At 45.3% G+C, this 22,341-nt stretch overlaps 1 protein-coding gene across 1 annotated transcript in view; it reads left to right on the forward strand.

Annotated features, from left to right (window-relative positions):
• The window catches only part of LOC147693527 (vomeronasal type-2 receptor 26-like), a 233,995-nt gene extending 223,893 nt beyond the window's left edge, over window positions 1-10,102 (forward strand). The window contains exons 5-6 of the mRNA XM_086936044.1: window positions 4,191-4,314; window positions 9,210-10,102. Of these exons, the coding sequence (XP_086792170.1) occupies window positions 4,191-4,314; window positions 9,210-10,102 (1,017 nt within the window). The remainder of the gene's footprint in view (window positions 1-4,190; window positions 4,315-9,209) is intronic.
• Window positions 10,103-22,341: the final 12,239 nt, after the last annotated feature.

Below are 22,341 nucleotides of genomic sequence, written 5' to 3' on the forward strand. Positions count from 1 at the left end.
CTTCTCTTCCCCCCCTCAGGCTTCCCCCCTCCCTTATGCCAGTCACCCTCTCCTAAAAATGTTTGCCTCTTCACACCTCCTGAATCCAATTGAGCACTTACATTCCTCACTTCTTACCCAATCACTCCTTAATGTGGAACTACACCTCTCGACCCTTGTTTTAGAACTCTCCTCCCTCAGAAATGAGTCTCTCTCCTCTCCAGGAACTACTCTGCGGATCCCACCCATCCCATTGTCCCTTCACATAATTTCAAAGCACCTCTTTTCAAAGCGCCTCTTATTTCTCCCTCAATCACCTCTCCTTCTAGAGTTTCTAACACTACTACTCCGCTCAGCCCACCCCTCCATCAGAACAACCTGCCCTCACCAGACCCCCCTGAACTTATCAAAGTCTTCCCCGCATACACCACTACGTTAATCTCCCCCCTCATCACGCGTCCTGCCCAGTGACCTTGGGAATTAACATGACCACGACCTCCCCTGTCTCTCCCTTGACTCACGGTTTCAGCCCAATCGGCCCTCCCCTTCCCTATCCATCCAACCCCACGTGACCCCCATGACCCCACTGATCCCTTCAATACCCTCTCACCCCCTACCTCTCCTGTGATACCCACCCCCCTCACTCTGCCATCCCAGTTCTCTTGAGAATGAGCAGGTACCCCCTATACCCTCCGTCACCCAGGCCCTCGCAACAACTAACGTCTATGTCCCTCCACTCAATACACCGACACCTTATCCCTCAGCTGCATGCTGATTAACTGCCGATCTGCCTCTTGCCACGCTACGTAAATAGCTGAAACCATTCTCAGAGAAAGCATCGACATTGCATTCTTTACGGAAACATGGCTCAACGCCCACTCCACTTCTATCCTTGATATGCTCACCCCTCCAGGGTATTCCTTCCTTAAGAAAGATAGAATTGATCAAGTAGGAGGAGGCCTTGCCATAATCTTTAAAGACAAACTAAAACTTGCACAGGTCCATCACCAAGACCCATCCACCTTCGAATACCTCTGCGCCGATCTTACCACTCCTGGTTCCCCTACTATCCGCCTACATACCATCTACCACCCCCCCTGATAATCCCATCTCCTTTGCCGAGGAGCTATCTGACCTCATCAATCAAGCGTTGCTCTCCAATTCCAGAAATCTCTTCCTAGGGGACTATAATATTCATTGGAATAAAACTGAGGACCCTGCAGTTAACCTCTTTAAAGATACTATGGATATTAGTGACTTGACTCAATTCTGCCAATCTCCAACTCACTCTAAGGGTGCCCCCTTGATGCTATTATCTCTAGCAAAGATCTGGCTTCCCTCTCCAAGATCATTCCTGTTGACTGGTCGGACCACCACCTTATCCTCCTCACCATGAACAGCTCTATTACTCGACCAACCCCAAGCTGCAGCTTACAAATGAAACAAACCCAAAGTCTTCATCTCATTCCTCCTGGTGAACCGGAATCTACAATTAAATCTCGATTGCTACTCCCCCCTCTCACCCATAGCACCACCGACCTAACTGATCATTACAATAATTCTATCCTCGAAGCCCTCGACCAAATTGTCCCAACTAAACTAAAACTACAAAAAAACATCAGACCCAAATCCTGGTTAATCTCTGACCTTAATAACGAAAGACGTGTCCTCAGGCAGTCTGAACGTGCTTGGAGGAATCAACCTTCCTCTTCTAACTTGACACTCCCTAGAAATGCCAGAGCCAACTACAAAAAGCACATCTTCAACGAAAAAGCCTCCTTCCTTCGTTCTCAACTTGACAAGGCTAGAAACCGTCCCAGAGAACTTTTTACCATTGTCAAAAAACAAACCTCCTCTGGCCCTCCAAAACTATTAGCCACTGTTGAAAGGTGTGAAGAAATTGCTAGCTTCTTCTCAAATAAGGTTAACAAGATAGAACTATCTTTCTCCACCAACCCCCCTCCACTCAGCCAACACCCCCCTCATACCTCCCTCTCCTCATCCAACACATCCCCCCTAGCATTCCAACTGTACCTCTGCCCACTTCCCTCACTTCTCCTGACCCCCCTCAAACCCTCCTCTCTCTGCCTCAGTATGACATCAATTCCACTGATCTCCAGCCAAAAAACAATGCTTCTTGGAGTGAATTTTGCCCAAATTCTGAAATTGATGTTTTCAACATCATCTCCAAACTCAAACCATCCTCACATACCAAAGAGCCTCTTCCAGCTCACTTGGTTCATGAACTTAAGCACATCATTGCCCCTCTATGGACCAACATTATCAACTCCTCCTTAGCAACTGCTTCCCTTCAACTAGCTCAAATCACCCCCATCCTCAAAAACACTGCGGCGGACCCTAATGACTTAAACAATCTGAGCCCTATCTCAAACCTTCCCTTCCTTTCCAAAGCCCTTGAAAAATGTGTCCTGTCTCAATTGGATAACCACATCAACACATTCAATCTTCCAATCAGGTTTCCGAAAGGGATGCAGCACGGAAACTGCGATGCTCAACATTACTGATGACAATCACCGCTCTCTGGATATAGGCGAATCCTCCCTCCTCATCCTCCTTGACCTCTTCGCGGCCTTGATACTGTTAATCATTTCACCCTACTTAAAACTCTCAAAGACCGCCTTGGTTTCGATGGCAATGTCCCCAAGTGGTTCACCTCATATCTCCATAATAGAACCCAACAAATTAAACCTAATGGTTACTCTCCAAACCTCAACCTGTCTCACTGGGTGTCTCACAAGGCTCTATCCTCTCTCCTACTCTTTTCAACCTCTTCATGGAACCCCTCACATTTATTCTCAAACAAGCTAAAATCAGTTACTACCTTTATGCCGATGACACTCAACTATATTACAAGATCAAATCCCACAACGACATCTTACATCTCAATGATGCCTTGACCAAAATCCAAGCCTGGTTTCATCTTAACCACCTCAAACTGAAATCATCCTTTTCGCTCCCAAAAGCAACTCTCTGCCTATCCAACACTGGATTGCTGATATCAAAGCACTTAACTGCTCTCTCACCACTTCCAACTCTGTCAAATCCCTCGGCATTAGCGTCGATCCGAATATCAATCTCATCCCCCATATTTAAAATGCGGCTAAAGTTGCTCTCTTCACTCTACATCACCTTAAAAAAATTAAACCCTTTATTCCAGCTAACGACTTTAAAACCATTGTACAATCACTTGTCCTTTCCAGAATTGACTATGGCAACGCCACCCTTGCTGGCACCCCCAAAGTCCAACTTGCCCCGATTAAATCTGTTCTCAACCTGGCGGCCAAGCTGATCTCTGACTGCAAGCGGTATGATCACATCTCCCCGGTCCTCAAAAACCTCAAATGGCTTCCAATCGAAGGTATATCCACCTACAAGATTGCCCGTATCACTCACAAAGCCCTTCACCAAAACACCCCTTTTTACCTTTCTGACAAACACCAAAAAGCAGGGTGTACTAGATCTTTGGAGAGCACTAACGCCCTTGTCCTAATCTCCCCACAGATCAAAAAGAAAAAGACTCAATCACGTTCATTCTCAGGTTTTGCCCCATCTATTTGGAATTCTCTTCCCAAAGATCTTCGTAACAACCCTTCCTACCCCCTTTTCAAGCAAAGCCTCAAGCTGCTTCTTCTCAACAAATTTTGGGGTCCTTAATCTTATTGAACGCTCTGTTCATTTACTCTTTGCATTCTTCTACTCTCTCCCTCCTACTACCTTTCCTATTCTCTCTCTCCTTCTTTCATCCTCAAACTAACTACTCAACTCCTCCCTATCTTAATATTCTACAGTCCTCTTCTCCTTTACCTGATCTCTGAATTACTCTTTTTTTCCTTTTACACTCGTAAGACTCGAATGCCTTATCCTATGTTAACAAATTTCTGTATGTTGATCTTTTCTTAATGTGTAAATTATACTGTAAAGCGCTCTGATACTCTTGGGTCCAGAGGCTCTATATAAAACCTTTTAAATAAATAAAACAGATGTGAGGCACTAATTTCCCTGATTTCCCACATTTGGTTTTCTCCACCTGCTTGCAAACAGATGTTTTAGGTATAAGGTACTCAGTTTACTATCGTTATGTTAATGAATTAAGAAATAATGCATGCCAGTATATGAAATTCATGAGAAAATGGAAAAGGAAGCATTCTGTGTCTTTTGTTACAAGTTCATCTTTTTCACTCACCTCATAGGTTCCCCAGTCAATGTGCAGTGCCAGCTGCACTCCTGGATTCCATAAGGTTCTGCGTCAAGGACAACCAGCCTGCTGCTATGACTGTGTGCCCTGTGCTGCTGGTGAAATCACAAATGGAACAGGTTAGGAATATGTTTACATGATTACTATATTCCTTCACAATGAGACAACCATTTTGTGATACTGTGCTTGTTACTTACAAAATTAAAAACTTCAAACGACACACAGGTGTTCATCAAGTCAGAGTGCGGATAGGTAGACACTATGATTAAATGCACAAAATAATTGCTGCAGTGCAAACAGAAACCGCAAATCTGTATTTTTGAGTCACAAAAATCTGTAGATCTGCTGAAAGGTACGTGCACTAACATATCAAGAAATATACTAACAAAAATGTGCATCTTTGTGCAAATATGTACATTTGTCCCGAAGGGAGAGAGAGGAGTGTTGCCTTCTGTGACCCCCACATTGCATAGAGTCAACGTCCTTGGTGCACAAACACTGTGCTGGCCTGCTCCTAATTTCATTGGTTCTGATGTACCTGGTAGGCTTTCCTGTTTGTCAGTCTCAAGTCTCAAATCACCTTAAGGAATGTCTCTTGGTTGACTCTGCCAGCTATGGGCTTCATTCAAATAGAACCTCCTGATAACATGGGTGTTAGACCTGGCATACTTGGTGTGGTTTTCCGAGCTTTTTGCCTACTGTTTTTGACTATTTTGCTGAACTTTTTCACTGCTGACCAGTGCATGTGCTCTGTGTCTAAAATATGATAACAATTGGTTTAACCATGATTAGCATATTTCATGTACTTATAAGTCCCAGGTACAGTGTGCTACTTGTGCCAAGGGCCTATAAATAAAAAACCACTAGTGGGCCTGAAGCACTCATTGTGCCACCCACATAAGTAGCCCTTTAAACCTGTCTCAAGCCTGCCATAGCAGAGCCTATGTGTACAGTTTTAAACTTCTGTTTCGACGAAACAAGTTAACATACTTGCCCAGACAGTTTAACAGACTAAAAACCCTTAATTCAATCGATATGGACTTCAAGCATTTATTTGCTACTTCCTTCTTTTAACCTAAATCCACATTTTATCATGGGCCAGGTAAGTACGGATATGTTACAGTTAGAACAAACTGTACATGTTATAAAAACAATGATGATCGGAATCAATACATTTGTTCAGCATAGGTGTTGTTACGACTTTGTTTTTAATCCTGGATCTGTGCTGTACTATGCGTTGGTGGATCGCTTGTGTAGTTTTGCCAATATATATTCTTGGGCAGGGACAAACAATTGCATATATTAAAAATGTTGTCTTGCAGTTAGAGACATTTTTCCTTCTCCACTTGATGCAGTCATGTACAAAGTCAGTCCCCACTATCGTGTTATTGCAACTGACACAGATGCCTCATTTACGGTGGCCCGTCAAGGGCTTCATGTTGAGCAGTGATCTGATGTCTTTTTTTCGTGGTGTAGGTCTGCTGTCACAATTCTTTGTCCACTGCTCATATTCCTCTTCATGGTGAAGAGAGGGACATTCAATCCAAGGTCAGAATTCTGTACGGGGTGCCAATTCTTCCGTATGATTGACCAAAACTCATTAGTGTGTGGTCCATATGTCGAAACACATACCAACTTCTCCATCTTGGGTTTGGCTTTTTTAATGAGTAAAGACTCTCTTGGTGTACCCCATGCCCATTTAACCCCTTAAGTGCTGCTGACGGCCAATGGTCGTCAGCAGCGCTACCTCCCCAGTGCTGCGCACGACCATTGAACGTCCATTCAGCACTAGTTCTAATGGACAGCGCAGCACTGGGGAGAAATGTTTACACGCAGCTAAGGTGTTAAATGCATGTTTTAAATTTTTTTTGGGATACCCTCGTTCCCTCAATATGTTAACAGAACTCCTCTCTATGTATTTGGAAATCATCATTGTGGGAACACTTCCTTCGAATCCAAAGTAGTTGCCCGTAAGGAAGATTATCTTTAAGGTTTTTGGGGTGGAAACTGCGAAGATGCAAGATGGCATTCTTGTCTGTCGCCTTTTTGTGAAGCATAGTCTGCCAAGATCTAAATCAGGCCCAAATTTACAAAAGGATATAGGGAAGAAAGGTCTGGGGCTAGAGTAGGTTAAGGGCCTGATTTAGATCTTGGCAGATGGGTTACTTCGTCACAACAGTGATGGATATCCTGTTTGCTGAAATATGAATCCCATAATATCCTATTGGATTTATATTTTGGCAGACGGGATATCCATCTTCTTTGTGACATAGTAACCCGTTTGCGAAGATCTAAATCAAGCCCTAGGTAATCTTTAGAGAGAATACGGAGAATAGATCAAACCCAGCCCGATAATCTGCACAATAACTGAGATGCGGGTTGCCACCAGCCTCTGTGTAATCACCGATGCTGTTCAATGATAGCCCAAACCTTTGAGGCGGGTAATCTCAGGAACCACAGCACCAATCACAACACCTAATACAGCGTTGGAAAGGGCAGTTGGAGCAGAAGGACATAGGCGATGCAGACGCCCACCATATACATTTAAAAGGTAAAAGAACCGTGCCAGCAAAGTAGACCCTTGTGGGCGTGTCTGTGTTGTGCTGTGGGCGTGTGCAGGGGGCATGACAAACGCTGGGGGCGTGTGGTACGTTCCGCCCTTCATGCCATGTCTCATATTGTGTGCTGTGGGCATGTACTGGGGGCGTGGGCGTGTGCGGGGCGCGGATTACGGAAAAGAAAGCGAGCGTTGTTCCCAATATTTTATAGTTTTTTCTTCCCAGGCTCTGTACATTCCAGCTCCGGGTGTCCACCCTGATCCCTTTAAATACCCCTGCACCCCATAATCATAACCCACCCTTACTCCTTAAAATACCCCAACACCCTTAAACACTAACCCATCTTAACCCTATATATATACCCCGTACCCCAAAGCCCAAACCTATCCCTAAACCCTAAAAATACCCCTGTACCCCAAAACCCAAACCTAGCCCTGAACCCTATAAATACCCCTGTACCCCAAAACCCAAACCTAGCCCTGAACCATAAAAATAACCCTGTACCGCAAAACCCAAACCTACCCCTGAACCCTAAAATACCCCTGTACCCAAAACCCAAACCTAGCCCTGAACCCTTAAAACACCCCTGTACCCCAAAACCCAAACCTACCCCATAACCCTAAAAATACCCCAAAACCCAAACCTAGCCCTGAACCCTAAACATACCCCTGTACCCCAAAACCCATACCTAGCCCTAAACCCTAAAACTACCCCTGTACCCCATAACCCAAAACTATATCTGAACCCTTAAAATACCCAAACACCCCAAAACATATACCTCAGTACCCCAAAACATATACCCCTATACCCATACTTACCTTATCCAAACATTAAAAAAACATGCTTTTACCATTCATGCATTTACAACGAATTTCGTTGTAAATGTATGCGTGGTAAAAGCATATAAAATGTAATGCCATGCGTTATAATGGCATTGCTGAGTCATGGTACCTTCGTAAGGAAAGTATGCGGAGTGATGGTATGCGGAAAGAAAGTTGCGGAATAATGTGTGTTTACCCTCCCCCGGTAAGTACATTGGTGACTCGGCGGCCCACATCTCCAGCAACATACTCATATTTTTTCACCACCGATTAGAAAAATGCACAGGTCTCTCTCATTGAAGGCCAGCACCGACATACACTTTTAGACACACCTCCCGCCACAAGTTCTAGAATTGCGCACTTTTGAGCTGGGGAGCTACGTGCGAATCTCGGCATCAGCTCAACATCCTTTGATTCCAGGCAAATCGCTTTGTCTCCCCATGCCTACCACAAATGAATGTGTTCTTCTGTAATGTAAATTGTGATGCCATGTTGTCGAGTTTGCGCTATATAATATTGCAAGGAAAAATAAAGTAGGGAAACTCGAGTTCACACACTACTGAACGCGCACTCTTAAGTGCATCAGCAGTGACTGTGAATCGGAGCGTTTCACAGGCCTTTCGCAGATAAGAAATGCTATCAAAACAAAATCCTACAAAACAATATACTACTGGCCGGCAGCAATTCATACCCGGACAACGTCGGGACGGGCTGCTAGTCTAGAATAAATTATCAAAATCAAGTTATTTAGGGCCCCTAGAATATCTTTTAGACAAATAACAAGGGTTACAGACATAATAGCTCGTGTCTGGCTGGGACGTAAGAAGTGGAGTTACATGGCCTCAACCTTCAAACGTGTACAATGGTTTCCAATTAGGAAGCAGATTCTGTTTAAAATATCTTGAATAGTCCATTGTGTAAAGGAAGGATTAAGGGCTTGGCAGTGACACACATTAGAGATATAAACCTTTGAAAGTAATCCGATTGGAGAGCATCATCTGGCAGTGAGGCCTAAATTCCGAATGACTAAACTTGTACATCAGTCCTTTTCTGTCAAGGCAATAAATATACAGAACAAACTCCAATTAAATATCACAAGTAAGAAGACATAGAAGGGTAATGGAGGTTCTGAAAAAGCTGAAAACACAGGTCTTCTCACACCAATGGATATGCCTCATTTAGCAGTTAACAGAAAGGGTGATATGTTGGTGCCCAGGTTTCTCGAAGTGTACCTGTGCAATTAGCTTCTAAAAGTTATTGGCCCTGATGGCCATGATCCGAGCTAATAGGCCTTGATGTTGCAGCTCATATAGTATGGCTACCACATCATAATATTGACTAGCATAGCATAGCATAACAATGTTATAATTTAGATTTTAATATCTGCATTGAAAGAGTTTATAATGTTTGTGTAGAGAGCCACATGGCATTAGTTTGTTGTGGACCTAAAGGGGCCTTCATTTCTCTGCAAATCGTTTAACCTTTTATTGCTGCAGTTACTCAATTGCAAACCTGAAGTTGCAAAAATGAAATGCTTAGTCATAATGTGTTTTATCCCGATATAAACACTTACGATGGTACTCGAATGATTAAATATATAGTCACAGACTTGTTTTCTCTTTTTGTTCTTCTTAGACCTCTCGGTATGTTTGAAGTGTGGAGAAGATGAGTGGTCCAATGAAAAAAGAGACACATGTATACCGAGGACCACTGAGTTCCTGTCCTATGAGGAGCCCATGGGTGCAACACTTGCTTCCATCTCAGCACTCTTATCCTCATTAACTCTAATAACCTTATGTATTTTTTCCTATTACCGGGACACCCCAATTGTGAGGGCCAATAACCGAGACCTAAGCTACCTCCTCTTGGTGTCACTCAAGTTGTGTTTCCTCTGTCCCCTCATATTTATTGGACGCCCTAGCAGATGGACCTGCCTGTTTCGCCAAGTGACATTTGGTCTTGTATTTTCACTCAGTGTCTCATGTATTTTGGCCAAAACCCTAACAGTCATTGTTGCATTCCGAGCCACCAAACCCAACAGCAATTTGAAGAAATGGCTTGGCACGAGGACATCCATTTTCCTAATAATTTTGTGTTCCACTTTTCAGGTTATTATCTGCACAATATGGTTGTCTACAAAACCTCCTTATTCAGGTGTCAACACATCATCTTCCATGAAACTCATCTTACAGTGTTATGAAGGGTCAGTGCTGCTATTCTACTTCATGCTGGGATACATGGGCTTCTTGGCTGGTTTTAGCTTTATATTAGCCTTCCTGTCCAGGAACCTACCTGATAGTTTTAATGAAGCTAAGCATATTACTTTCAGCCTGCTTGTGTTTGCAAGTGTGTGGATCTCCTTCATTCCAGCTTACCTGAGCACTCAAGGGAAACATATGGTGGCTGTGGAGGTGTTTGCTATCCTAGCATCTAGTTCAGGGCTTCTGGCTTGTATATTCCTCCCCAAGGTTTATATTATTCTACTCAGACCTGATATGAATTCTAAAAGCTACTTGCTAGGTAAATGACTGTGCAATATAAAATCTAAGGGCTTGCTGTAGAGTTAGGCAGATGGGAGCTTTCATCACCAGACCCTGTATGTTTGATGGCCAGCAATATTATTCATGTGTAAAGTAATAGGCAAAATTAACTTTAAAAACTTAGACTAAACTCTGCAGCGAATCCCATATGTACTTCAAATGCAATTAAATTAACAGAAGAAAAAGGTAACCAGTGATATAAATGTTTCTAAGTGAACATGATGCTCCTCAAAATGTTATGTTGTATTTTTTAAATGTAATACCATATCTCTGCTTTCCATTTTATGTCAGTAAATGACACTTATTGATTAGACAGCAGACTAAATGGCCATTAAATGCCTGCTCAATAAATCAGATTTGCCTTGAGGTTTCATTTTGTATTGTATCATATTGACCATGGTTACACATTGACTAGTAATGCATCTGATTTCACATCACAAGTTCTGTAAAAACTTTTGCACTCCTTATATTTTTCCCACAGCAATTTCAACTGCTAATTCCTGGAGAAATCAGCATATGGAAAAGAAGTCACACCAGTAAAATCTGTGGTAACTCAGCGGGAGCAGGAATGGAGCACTTGCGAAACCCATGGACGTAATTTGGAGATAGTCAAGGGTCGCAGCTAAAACCTCTAGTTTGCCTTCTGCTACTCCTGGCACTTCCTTTGCAACCTTGGACCTCAGAGGAGGCACCATTTTTGCCTCCTCTGGGGTCACAAAGGAAGTGGCAGGAGTAGCAGTGAGCAAGCTAGAGGTCGCAGCTGCAACCCCTGACTACCTCCAAATGACCTCCATGGGAAACCCTCGAAGGAGCAGCATCGAATTTACTAAGCCTGGGCGTAGTTCGCGTAGCCGCACTCCGCGAGCTACGCGAAGATGTACTTGCACTCCGCGAACTACGCATAGCTCCGCGAGCATGCGTAGTAGCTTTCTTGACCCGTTTGCAAGCCATTTTTCATCTTCGGGAGCGCCGTGGAACTCTGGAACCTGCTCGACACCACATCTCCGGACGTCGCCTTCCTCATGGAAACATGGATGAATGCCTCCTCAGCGCCCGACATCGCCGTCGCCATCCCGGACGGATACAAGATCACCCGGAGAGACCGCGTCAACAAAACAGGAGGAGGCATCGCCATCGTCCACAAGAACACCATCCGCATCACGACCAACTCAGACGACACCCTCACAGCTGCTTAACATCTTCACTTCCAGATACACACCGACCCCAAGACCACACTCAGAGGCACCCTCATCTACAGACCCCCAGGACCTCGCACACAATTCAGCGAAGACATCGCAGACTTCATCAGCCCGCACGCCCTCGCCTCCGCTGACTACATCCTCCTAGGGGACCTCAACTTCCACCTGGAGAACAACAACGACAACACCACCACCACCCTGCTGGACAACCTCGCCAACCTCGGACTCATGCAACTGGTGAACACCCCCACCCACTACGCCGGACACACGCTTGACCCAGTCTTCTCCTCCAGCAAGTACATCTCCTTCAGCCACTCCACGGACTCCACTGGACAGACCACAGCTGCGTCCACTTCAGCTTCAGAAAGACCACGACTCACCACCACCCGCAACAGGTTCCCCGCAGGAACTGGAACAAGATCACCACCGACCAGCTCACCACTTCACTGAGCCAGAACACGCCCGCCAGCTCAATGGACCCCAACCAAGCAGCCAACAACCTCACACAGTGGATCACCAATTGCGCTCGCCCAACCAGCCTCGACCACTCTCAGTCCAGCTTCCGCGCCAACCACAGCACCGAGACCGCCCTCATCGCAGCCACTGACGACATCCGAGCCCTGCTCGACAACTGGGAAACAGCGGCCCTCATCCTCCTGGACCTCTCCGCAGCATTCGATACGGTCTGCCACCACACCCTAGTGCAGCGCCTCAGCAACATCGGAATCCAAGAGAAGGCACTGGAGTGGATCATCTCGTTCCTCACCGGAAGAACCCAGAGAGTCCGCCTCCCCCGAACAGATCCAAGGCCACCGAAGTCATATGCGGCGTACCACAAGGATCATCACTCAGCCCCACCCTCTTCAACGTCTACATGAGCCCCCTCGCAGCCATCGTAAGCCAACACAACCTCAACATCATCTCCTACGCCGACGACACCCAGCTGATCCTCTCCCTCACCAATGACCCAGGAACCGCCAGAACCAACCTACACAAAGGGATGAAAGACGTAGTCGAGTGGATGAGGAACAGCCGCCTGAAACTGAACTCAGACAAGACGGAAGTCCTCATCCTTGGATCATCACCCTCCGCCTGGGACGACTCCTGGTGGCCCCCTGCCCTGGGCAGCGCACCCAAACCAACGGACCACGCACGCAACCTGGGCTTCATCCTGGACTCCTCCCTCTCGATGACCAGACAAGTCAACGCCGTCTCATCATCATGCTTCAACATCCTACGCATGCTCCGAAAGATCTTCCCATGGCTCGCCACCGAAACCAGGAAGACGGTCACACAGGCACTCGTCACCAGCCGACTGGACTACGGAAACACCCTCTATACCGGAACCACAGCCAAACTCCAGAAAAGACTCTAACACATCCAGAACGCCTCCGCACGACTCATCTTGGACATCCCCCGACACAGCCACATCTCCGGACACCTGAGAGACCTTCACTGGCTCCCCGTCAGCAAGAGAATCACGTTCCAACTCCTCACCCACGCACACAAGGCCCTCCACGACCTGGGCCCCAGGTACCTCAACAACCGCCTGACCTTCTACACTCCCACCCGCCAGCTACGATCGACCAGCCACGCCCTCGCCGCCGTGCCACGCATCCGAAGATCCACCATGGGAGGAAGATCCTTCTCCTACCTGGCAGCCAAGACTTGGAACTCCCTCCCCATCCACCTCCGCCTGACCCAAGACCACCTCTGCTTCAGGAAGCAACTCAAGACATGGCTGTTCGAGCAGTAGCGGACCCCCCTCCCCCAAGTGCCTTGAGACCCTCTGGGTGAGTAGCGCGCTATACAAATATCCTGATTGATTGATTGATTGATTGATTGCCTGCATGCTCGGGATGTGTAGCGAGCGAAGTTACCCATGAGGTTTGTCCCGCCCGCTCGCGTCCCCTTATTTCCGGTCACTACTAACGTGTTCGCGAGTTATTCTGTGCCAGATTGCAGTTTCTGCGTGTTCGGCAACTCGATCTTACCGACAAGCATCCTCGCGCACGCGAAAATGCTATTGAGCGCGCGAGAACTACGCTACGCAGCAGTTTGCGGAGTATTCGACAACTTCGCGTTCTCCGCGGAGCGCGGAGTTGCCGAAACTCCGCAAACTCCGCGAACGGAGCGTAGTTCTTCGCCCAGGGTTAGAATTTACCCTAGCGAGAAATTAATTCATTTGGCCAGGCACATGGAGCTTGATGTCCAGAGGGAAAATCTCCTTAGGGAAGCAAGTCCAGGGTCTTCCAATTCCAAAAGATGGCTTTGATTCGATGTTCAGGTTGCTCTAAAAATCTCAATATGCGACCTTTGAGGCAACAATAAAGCAAAGGTCATTGAAGGCAAAGGTGCACAAATCATTGTTGTAAATTTGCAACCAAACTCCATGTAGCTTAGTCTCTTTCAGTATGTGAACCCGAGCACCAATATCACCAAGGGCAACATGTACGACCATTTTGCACATGCAAAAACCTACATGACCGATGAACTAACACTATTTTGCGACTTGCAAAATAGTGTTTTTCGACTCGCTATTAGGAAGGGGCCTTCTTTTCCGAATAGTGACTCACAAGCCATGTAAGAATGTTTTGCAACCACATTAGCGGTCTCAAAACACATTTACAGCCCTCTTCAAGAGGGTGGTACTGGAGTTGCAAGAGGGAAGGTGTCCCGGGGGACCCCTTCCCCTTTGTGACTTGCTCTAAAAATATTTTTTGAGGTTAGGCAGTGGTTCCAGGACTCACTACCTGCCCTTAAAAAATAAAAAGAAGTTTCATTTTTTTTCTTTAAATGCATCCCATTTTCCATTAAGGAAAACAGACTACATTTTTTAAAAACAACTGCTTTATTGAAAAGCAGTGCCAGACATGGAGGTCTGCTGAGCCCAGCAGGCCACCATCCCAGGGAGGGCCAGCCATTCCCAATGGGGTCACAAATTGCGAGTGGCTCATTAATATTCATGAGCCATGCATTTTGAAACCCCATTGGGAATCGCTAAATGTCTCTGACACTGCTGTACATTGGCTTTTGCGACTCGCAAATTGCAACTGTTCGCACTTTGCGAGGTGCAAAAGCCAATGGTTGTTCTTCTGGCCCCAAGTGCACAATCTCACAACAAGTGAACAGAGAAGGGGGTTCCCGTGGGTATCTTAGGGATGTAGGCAGGTAATAAGGGGGAAGAAACCAACAATAGAAAAGAAGACTACCCTGCCTCAGGATATATAGGCCCTAACTATGGGGTCCTGACTGATATGTATGGAGGGGTGGTTAGCCAAGGGGTTGACAGGACATAGAATGATCACATGGTCGAATCAAGAGGACTAAACAGTTCAATTTTATGAAAATATATTTTTTATTTTTATTTCTATTTTCTGATACTAAGATTTAAAAAGCTTTTTTTTGGGAGCAATATATATATTTTTTGGGATATATCACAGGTGCATAGAAGTCATAAATAACACAGACAGATATAGAAGCAATAATGTCACAGACATTCGTCCTACCCAGTAACAGCCTCTATTCACACGCACATAATCATTCACTTCATCCCTACTCACACTCTCTTTCCTAATTTCATACACCAATCACTCTATCATTCATTCTACTTTCCCTTGCAATTATAGCACATAGGTGGTCAAGTCGGGATGTTCATCCGGGTAGTTGGTTTTAGTTACAGGTCCTGGTGTAATGAGGACAATAACTGTGTTCCAGGAGACATACGCCGACGTGCGTTTCGGTGACCGGCCAATGAGGCCGCACCTTCGTCAGGGCAAGGGGCAGTATACTGGGGCGGGCACAAAGGTAAAAACTCTGATTCCTTATTCGGTTCTGCTGTTCAAAGGTAGCAGACTTTAGATGACATCATAGGGTACATAAGCGTCTACGCTGTAGTAATTTCACAAGACAGGCTGCTTACAGTTCGATTCCAAGGTAGTTAGGTTTCTCGGTGTTATATTGTGTAGCACCTTCCGATTTTAGCGTTCGTCTGGTTTCTAGATGGCAGTTCAAGATAGCAGTTGGCAGATACAGGGCCTTTCAGAATTCGAAGCGGAGTTAGAACTCTGGAGTGCCACTCGTATTCAGGTATAGGTTTTCTATCTCTAAGTGGGTTCCGGAGGCATAAAGATGCACTATTCCAGTATGCACCTGACCGTCTCTTTGTAGGCGGGATGATCGTATCTGGATAACGGTATTACTAGTATTCTGTTTCCATGCTATTTGATAGAGGTGCACCGGCATCGAGCAACTGGTCGACAGACTTAGTCGGCGGAACCCCAATTTGAGGACACTGGCATCCGGGAAAAAGGCTATGTAGCAGTCGGCTCCATTTGAAAGTGGCCCGGAACTACGAGACCTGGTTTTATGACATATAAATCACCCCTAAGGTAGGTTCTAAGTAACCATGAGTGAGTAAAAGGAAGGACATGTGTGTTCAATCTTTACATATCCTGGTAGTGACAAATAGCATTTTTTCTGTTTTCCACTACTGTGAGGAATACTCCTATTATATGGCTAGCATTAGGAATTCTTTATACACTTTTAAGCTGCAATTCCTGATCAGACAGGATTAGTGTAAAAATCACTCAACAGCATTCATTGAGTATCCAGATGTTTATCTGATACACGTAGCCACCTCTAGCATCAACCCTCTATGGCTCTCTCCAACTCTCAACTCCCTCCATAGGAAAACATGCTTTTTAGCTTCCCTCGCCATGACCAGTTTGGAAAAATTACTTTCCCCCTTTCCAACAAAGCCACTCTTCTTTACCACTACTCAGTCTCAGTCTTTAATTTCCATTTCCTTCACACCTTTCTTAGTATCAAAGTAACCCTTGGCTTTGATTTGTTTCTCAACCATACTTCTCCTTACTGCATCTCTATCCACCAACACACATTCCTTGCTCTTTAACCATCCTGGAACCTCTTTCATTCTTGGTTCCCTGTCCTTATGTTAATGAAAGGTGAAACACCAGTCACTGAATGAGGAGTGATCCTGTACGCTCAAGTCAAATTATTCAGATTCTTCCTATAAGGTAAACTATTCACTAGGGACAACTGACTATTTGCCATGATTAAGTGATTGATCAGTTCAACCATTCCATTGGCTTGAGTTCTGAACAAGGCCACCATTTCGTGTTTAACCCCCATTCTGCTCAATAACTTTCTCAAACAATTGGACGTGAATTGTACTCCACTATCAGACACTAAATTTGTGGGGATCCCCTAATCCATGAACACTCTCTCAAGAAATTATAATAATAATAATACTGATATTTATAAAGCGTGAACATCTACCTCGCAAGGAGGTGTCCCGGCGCTAGGTGAGCAGCTAGATGAAAAGAAAAAAGCGAAGGGTGGTTTAGATTTTTTGAGAGAAGAGCCAAGTCTTTAATTGCTTCCTAAACCCAGATTCTGAGGCTGCGGATTGGATAGGGGGCGGTAAAGCATTCCACAGTTTCACCGTTCCAGCAGAGAAGGTCCTGCCCCCAAGTCTTGCCTTCCGAACTCGTGGGGCGCGCAGTTGAAGTAAAGCATTTGAGCGCAAGGGTCTCGTCTGGTGGTAATGGGGAAGTCTCAGTTTTAGATAGCTAGGGCAGGTGCCCCATAGTGCCCTGAAGGCCAGGGTCAATGCTTTAAATTTAATTCTGCTTGCCACTGGAAGCCAGTGCAGGCCGCGCAGATGCAGAGAGACATGATGTTTAAAAGGAATGTGTTTGATCAGCCTCGCAGCCGCATTCGGCACGGTCTGTAGCCGTTGAATCAAGTATTTTGGTAGGCCAAGGTAGAGGCCATTCGCGTAGTCCAACCTTGATGTAACAGTCGCATGGACTACTGCTTTTCGGCAATCTTCCGGAAGTAGCGAAATAAACTTGCAGAGATTCCTGAGTTTATTTAGGCACCCTGCAGAAACCTGCTGGATGTGGGAAGAGAAGGAAAGGCTATCATCCCATCTCACCCCCAGGTTTTTTGCATTACTGCTCGGTAGCGGTGGAGGGCCCATTTCTGATGGCCACCACAGGTCCGGTGGGGGCCGTAAACCCTTACCAAAAAAGACCACCTCAGTTTTGCCAGTGCTCAGTTTTAGTTTGTTGGTATTCATCCAAATAGCAACATCACGGAGGCAGCCCTTAAACTTGCTAGATGCTGCCACGGACACTTCTGAGTAAGAGAAGACCAGCTATGTGTCGTCTGCGTACAAAATCGCCTTGACCCCCCATTTGGCAATCAAGGTGAAAAGTGGCGCTAAGTAAACATTAAAAAGTTGGGGACTAAGTGCCGACCCCTGGGGGACCCCACACCAGAGACATTTCTGTCTAGAGGAGAAGGGGCCTAAGGCAACTTTCTGGGTGCGGTCGGTCAAATAGGAATGAAGCCAAGCCAGTGCTTTATCCTTCAGACCAATATCCTCTAATCTATGCAGAAGTCTGCCGTGATCTACGGTATCGAACACCGCAGATAGATCCAGGAGTACCAGAATAGCCGATGTCCCTGCATCTAAAGACCACCTAATTGACTCAGCCACCTCGATGAGGGCGGTCTCGGTGCTGAAGCCTGATCTAAAACCAGATTGAGTTTTGTACAGAATACTATTTTCCTCAATGAAGCCATTCAGTTGACGTTGTATCAATTTTTCAAGCATTTTTCCTGGGGCTGCTAGTAGAGAGATTGGCCGGAGATTACTAAGGTCATCAGGGGCACTATTAGGTGTTTTTTAGGGGAAGAAGTGTGGCTTGTTTTCAGCAATCGGGCAGCTCCCCTGACGCAATGGACATATTCCAGATATGTAAGAGCATTTTTCCAATGGAGCCTGACATCATATTCCATAGCTTCGGAGGGCAGGGATCATCCGGGCCCCTGATTTACATTTTTTATTTCCTGTAGTGCCTCAATAGATGAAATAGAGTGGAACTGAGCTAGTGTCGGGCGGATACGCTAACCTCATCTGAATCCGCCAGTACTGTCGGGGCAGGAGCAGTGAAGGAATCATACACTTTTTTAATTTTATTGTCAAAGAAAACCGAGATATCTTTGCAGAGTTTCTCTGACGGGGTGACTACTGTCTCAATGACTCTCGGCTTAAAAAAGGATCGGACAATTTTAAAAACTTCTTTGCTCGAATGCTCGGCTTTCTGGATAGTAGTAGCAATGAAAATTTGTTTTGCCTTTTTTATCGATTTATGAAGTTTGTAGAGGGCTTTTTTATAGCAAATCTTGGCAGACTCATAGTAATTTACCCACCATATATGCTCCAGTTTCTTGCAGTTGCTCTTTTCTGCCTTTAACTCTATTGAGAACCAGGGGGCGGAAGGTGATTCTCTACGTGACATAGAAAGTTTTGCTGGGGCGATGGCATCCACCGTTTTTCCTATCCATTGATTCAACGCCACCGCATCTATATTAGAGTCTGTAGTCAGAGCTGGGGGATCAGTTGCCAGGGCAGGGCCTAGGACGTCTGCTGATAAGTTCTTCCATTGCCTCCTCATGAAAGAACGTCTGCCATTTGCTTGGATGCAAGAGGACAGTTTAATTACAAAGGAGATAAGAAAATGATCGGACCAAGGCAATGGCTGCGGGGTATCTGCTATTGTTTCCTGAATATTAGAGAAGACCAAATCAAGCATATGACCAGCCTTGTGCGTAGGACCAGTAATAATTTGTGATAAATTGGCTGCTCACAGAGTTGTCATTAGCTGAGCAACCTGAGGGCAGCTGGGCCTATCTACATGAACATTAAAATCACCCACTACCATATAGTGAGGGTGAGCTAGAGAACTTTGGACAATGAAGTCCAGGAGTTCACACGAACTGCCAGGAGTGCAATCTGGGGGTCTATAAATAATCAACCCTGCTAACGACAGCTGTGGGTTGACTTGTAGGCAGAAGTGCAACCCCTCAATGCCTGTTATAGTGGTGGGTAAAGAAGACGTTAACGTATATTTTTCCTTAAAAATGAAAGCCACCCCGTCTATCTCCCTCCCTGTTCGAAAAGCTCATTTTAAAGCCCACTGGAACAGCCAGGGCAAATGAGGCCAAATTGTCTTCGTTCAGCCAAGTCTCTGTAAGAAATAAGGCATCCCATTCTGAGTCCGCCAGCAGCAGCCAAATATCATCTGCATGTCTTGGAAAGGATCTACAGTTCAATAGGCCAGCCCAAAATATTCTGTCAGGGGACCCATCTAAAGGTTTGGTTTTAGGATTTAGATTCAAGTTTACTGTCGTAGAGTCAACGCATAATGCCTTACCACATTGTAGACACTCCGGCGGTAGCTCAGTGTGTGCCAAGTTAATTCTAGTAGCCTTACACTGCTTGGCTGTGTTCATAGCCAGTAATTCGAGCCCAGACCAACAAACCCTCTTGATTTCCCTGCACTCACCAGCAGCATGGCTGACGCTGGTCATGTTCCGGTCGCGGACGGGCGCAGACGGCCTTCCCTTTGGCACGCCGCGCCCCCATCTAGCTTTTTGTAAGAAGAGAAAACCCGGAAGTGCAGCGAATGAGGGGGAGGAATCGCGTCCCTCCGTTCAACCGGCAGCAGCAGCCGTGACGAACCGGGGACTGACGATTATCAGGGTAAGTGGGAGGGGGATGTGCAAGAATGATCAAAGCACACACAGTATATCATTAAAACACAGCATCAGGGTTCTGTAAAATTAAGAGCAGTTTTTAAAATCAACCAGTCTCTCTCTTTCCCTTAAAAAAATGCCTCTAACCACCACCACGGTGCTCGCGCTACTCTCACCAGCACGGCTGAGCTCCCCACACGTTTTATCTTTAATGAGGGGGAGGAGTCGCGTCCCTCCGTTCAACTGGCACCAGCAGCCGTGATGAACCGGGGACCGACGATTATCAGGGTAAGTGGGAGGGGGATGTGCAAGAATGATCAAAGCACACACAGTATATCATTAAAACACAGCAACAGGGTTCTGTAAAATTAAGAGCAGTTTTTAAAATCAACCAGGCTCTCTCTTGCACTTAAAAAAAATGCCTCTAACCACCACCACGGTGCTCGCGCTATCACACTATCAGTGTTTATGAAGCCAGTAGTTTCCATCATAAACCATTTTCTATCTCAGCGTTCCGCTGTCTATTGGGTAGTTCCCCACTGCTCAAAGGAGCCTGTCTGACAATTCTGGACTTGTCACTATTGGCACAGGCCCAACACTCTTTAACCACATCCTCAACAGCACTATCCATCCCAGGCCCCAAAAAAGACTGGCAGACTTACCTATTTGTCATGTTACCAGGGTTCCCCTCATGTGCAATCTGAATTATTTTTCTCCTAATTTTTTCGAGTGGAATGATCTGGTTCCTCCGTATAAGTTTTCCTCCAATCACACTCAATTAATTCCTCACATGGTAATACATCTTGAACAGACACACCCTCAGAGTTTTATTCATTCAGTCACATATTTTTTCAATTCCTGTGAAGTAGAATCTTCATTCATTGCCATTTCCCATTCTTCCCTATTGATGCTTGACTCTTCATCTCCTTCCATTATTACACCCTCATCATCAACTTTATCCTCAGTATCAAAATTACACACAGGCAATCTAGATAGGCAGTCTGCATCACATTGTTTAGACCCTTGACATATTCTACTGTTAAATTGTAATCAAAGACAGATAGCATCCACCTTGAAATTCTCTGGATAATGTCCCCTTCAAGCCCTTTACCCCCATTAAAAAGTTGAATCAAAGGCTTGTGATCAGTCTTCACTTTTAATGATAGGGACCACACAAAGTATCTAAAATGCTTAATTCCTCAACAACATGCTAGGGCCTCTCTTTCAATTACAGAATAAGTGGATTCAGCCTTCTGGAGGTGTCTATAGGCGAACCCAATTATTCTATCTTGGCCATCTCTCACTTACATCAGGACAGCACCTTTTCCTACATTACTAGCATCAGTCATTATGTATGTCTTCGCAGTGGTATTGAAATGACCCAAAGTTAGTGCACATGATATACTTTCTTTTACACTATTAAACGAATTAAACTTATCGTCACATTCTCTGCTCCATTCAAAGGTAACACATTTTTTCATTAACACCCTCAAAGGTTGAACATTCTCAGCAAAATTTGGCACAAATTTGGAGCAATATTCCGCCAGTCTTAAGAAATACTTTCACTGTTCTTTATTCTTTAGTTTGGCGGCTTATTTTACTGCCCTGACAATGCTCTTTTTTGCTTTAATACCATTGCCAGATATTTCGTACCTCAGGTATGTAACATTAGTTCTTTTCAATTGGAATTTTTTTCTTTCGATAGTCAACCCACATTCCTACAGTTGCAATAACACCTCCTTCATCAATTGAATATGCTCCTCCTCATTTATACCTACGATCAAAATGTCATCCTGGAAACGTAGGATTTGTTTAAGGTCCCCTAAAATCTGGTGCATGATCCTTTGAAACACCACTGAGGCCAATGCAAGTCCAAAAGGCATCCTACAATAGCGGAATGCTACCACTGGTGGTACAAAGGATGTTAGATGTGTAGAGTGTTAATGGAGGTCAATTTGGTGGTAAGCAGCCGACATATCTATTACACAAAAAATATTACGCCCACCCATCGCCGTCAACATCTCTGAAATTTCAGGGAGGGGCTGTCTGTCCACCCATATGTTTTTATTTAGGTCTCGTGGATCTATGCACAGCCGAATTCCCCCCCCCCCCCCTCCTTGGGCGCTACTACTATTGGTGCTAGCCATTCGAAGGCTTCTATCGACTAAATTATCCCCGGTTCAAACAACTTGTCCAGTTCTCTCTGCAGTGATTCTCTCATTCGATGAGGAAGGATTCTCACTTTGTGCACCACCCGGACAGCATTTTTCTTCAGCACAATCTTATGTGAAAACCCCATGAGTTTTCCTAGCTCATCTGTAAAAACCTCCGGGTATCTTTCCATTTGTTTTTTTTTTCCATAAGCCTCTTGGCATTTCTTGCTTTTAACTACAGAGTGCGCACCAGAACTGGCTTTTCTGCATTAGGCTTAAGGATTATGTTAAAGTTTATTTACTA

The sequence above is a fragment of the Lissotriton vulgaris genome, chromosome 8, assembly GCF_964263255.1.
Source record: "Lissotriton vulgaris chromosome 8, aLisVul1.2, whole genome shotgun sequence".
NCBI lineage: Eukaryota > Metazoa > Chordata > Amphibia > Caudata > Salamandridae > Lissotriton > Lissotriton vulgaris.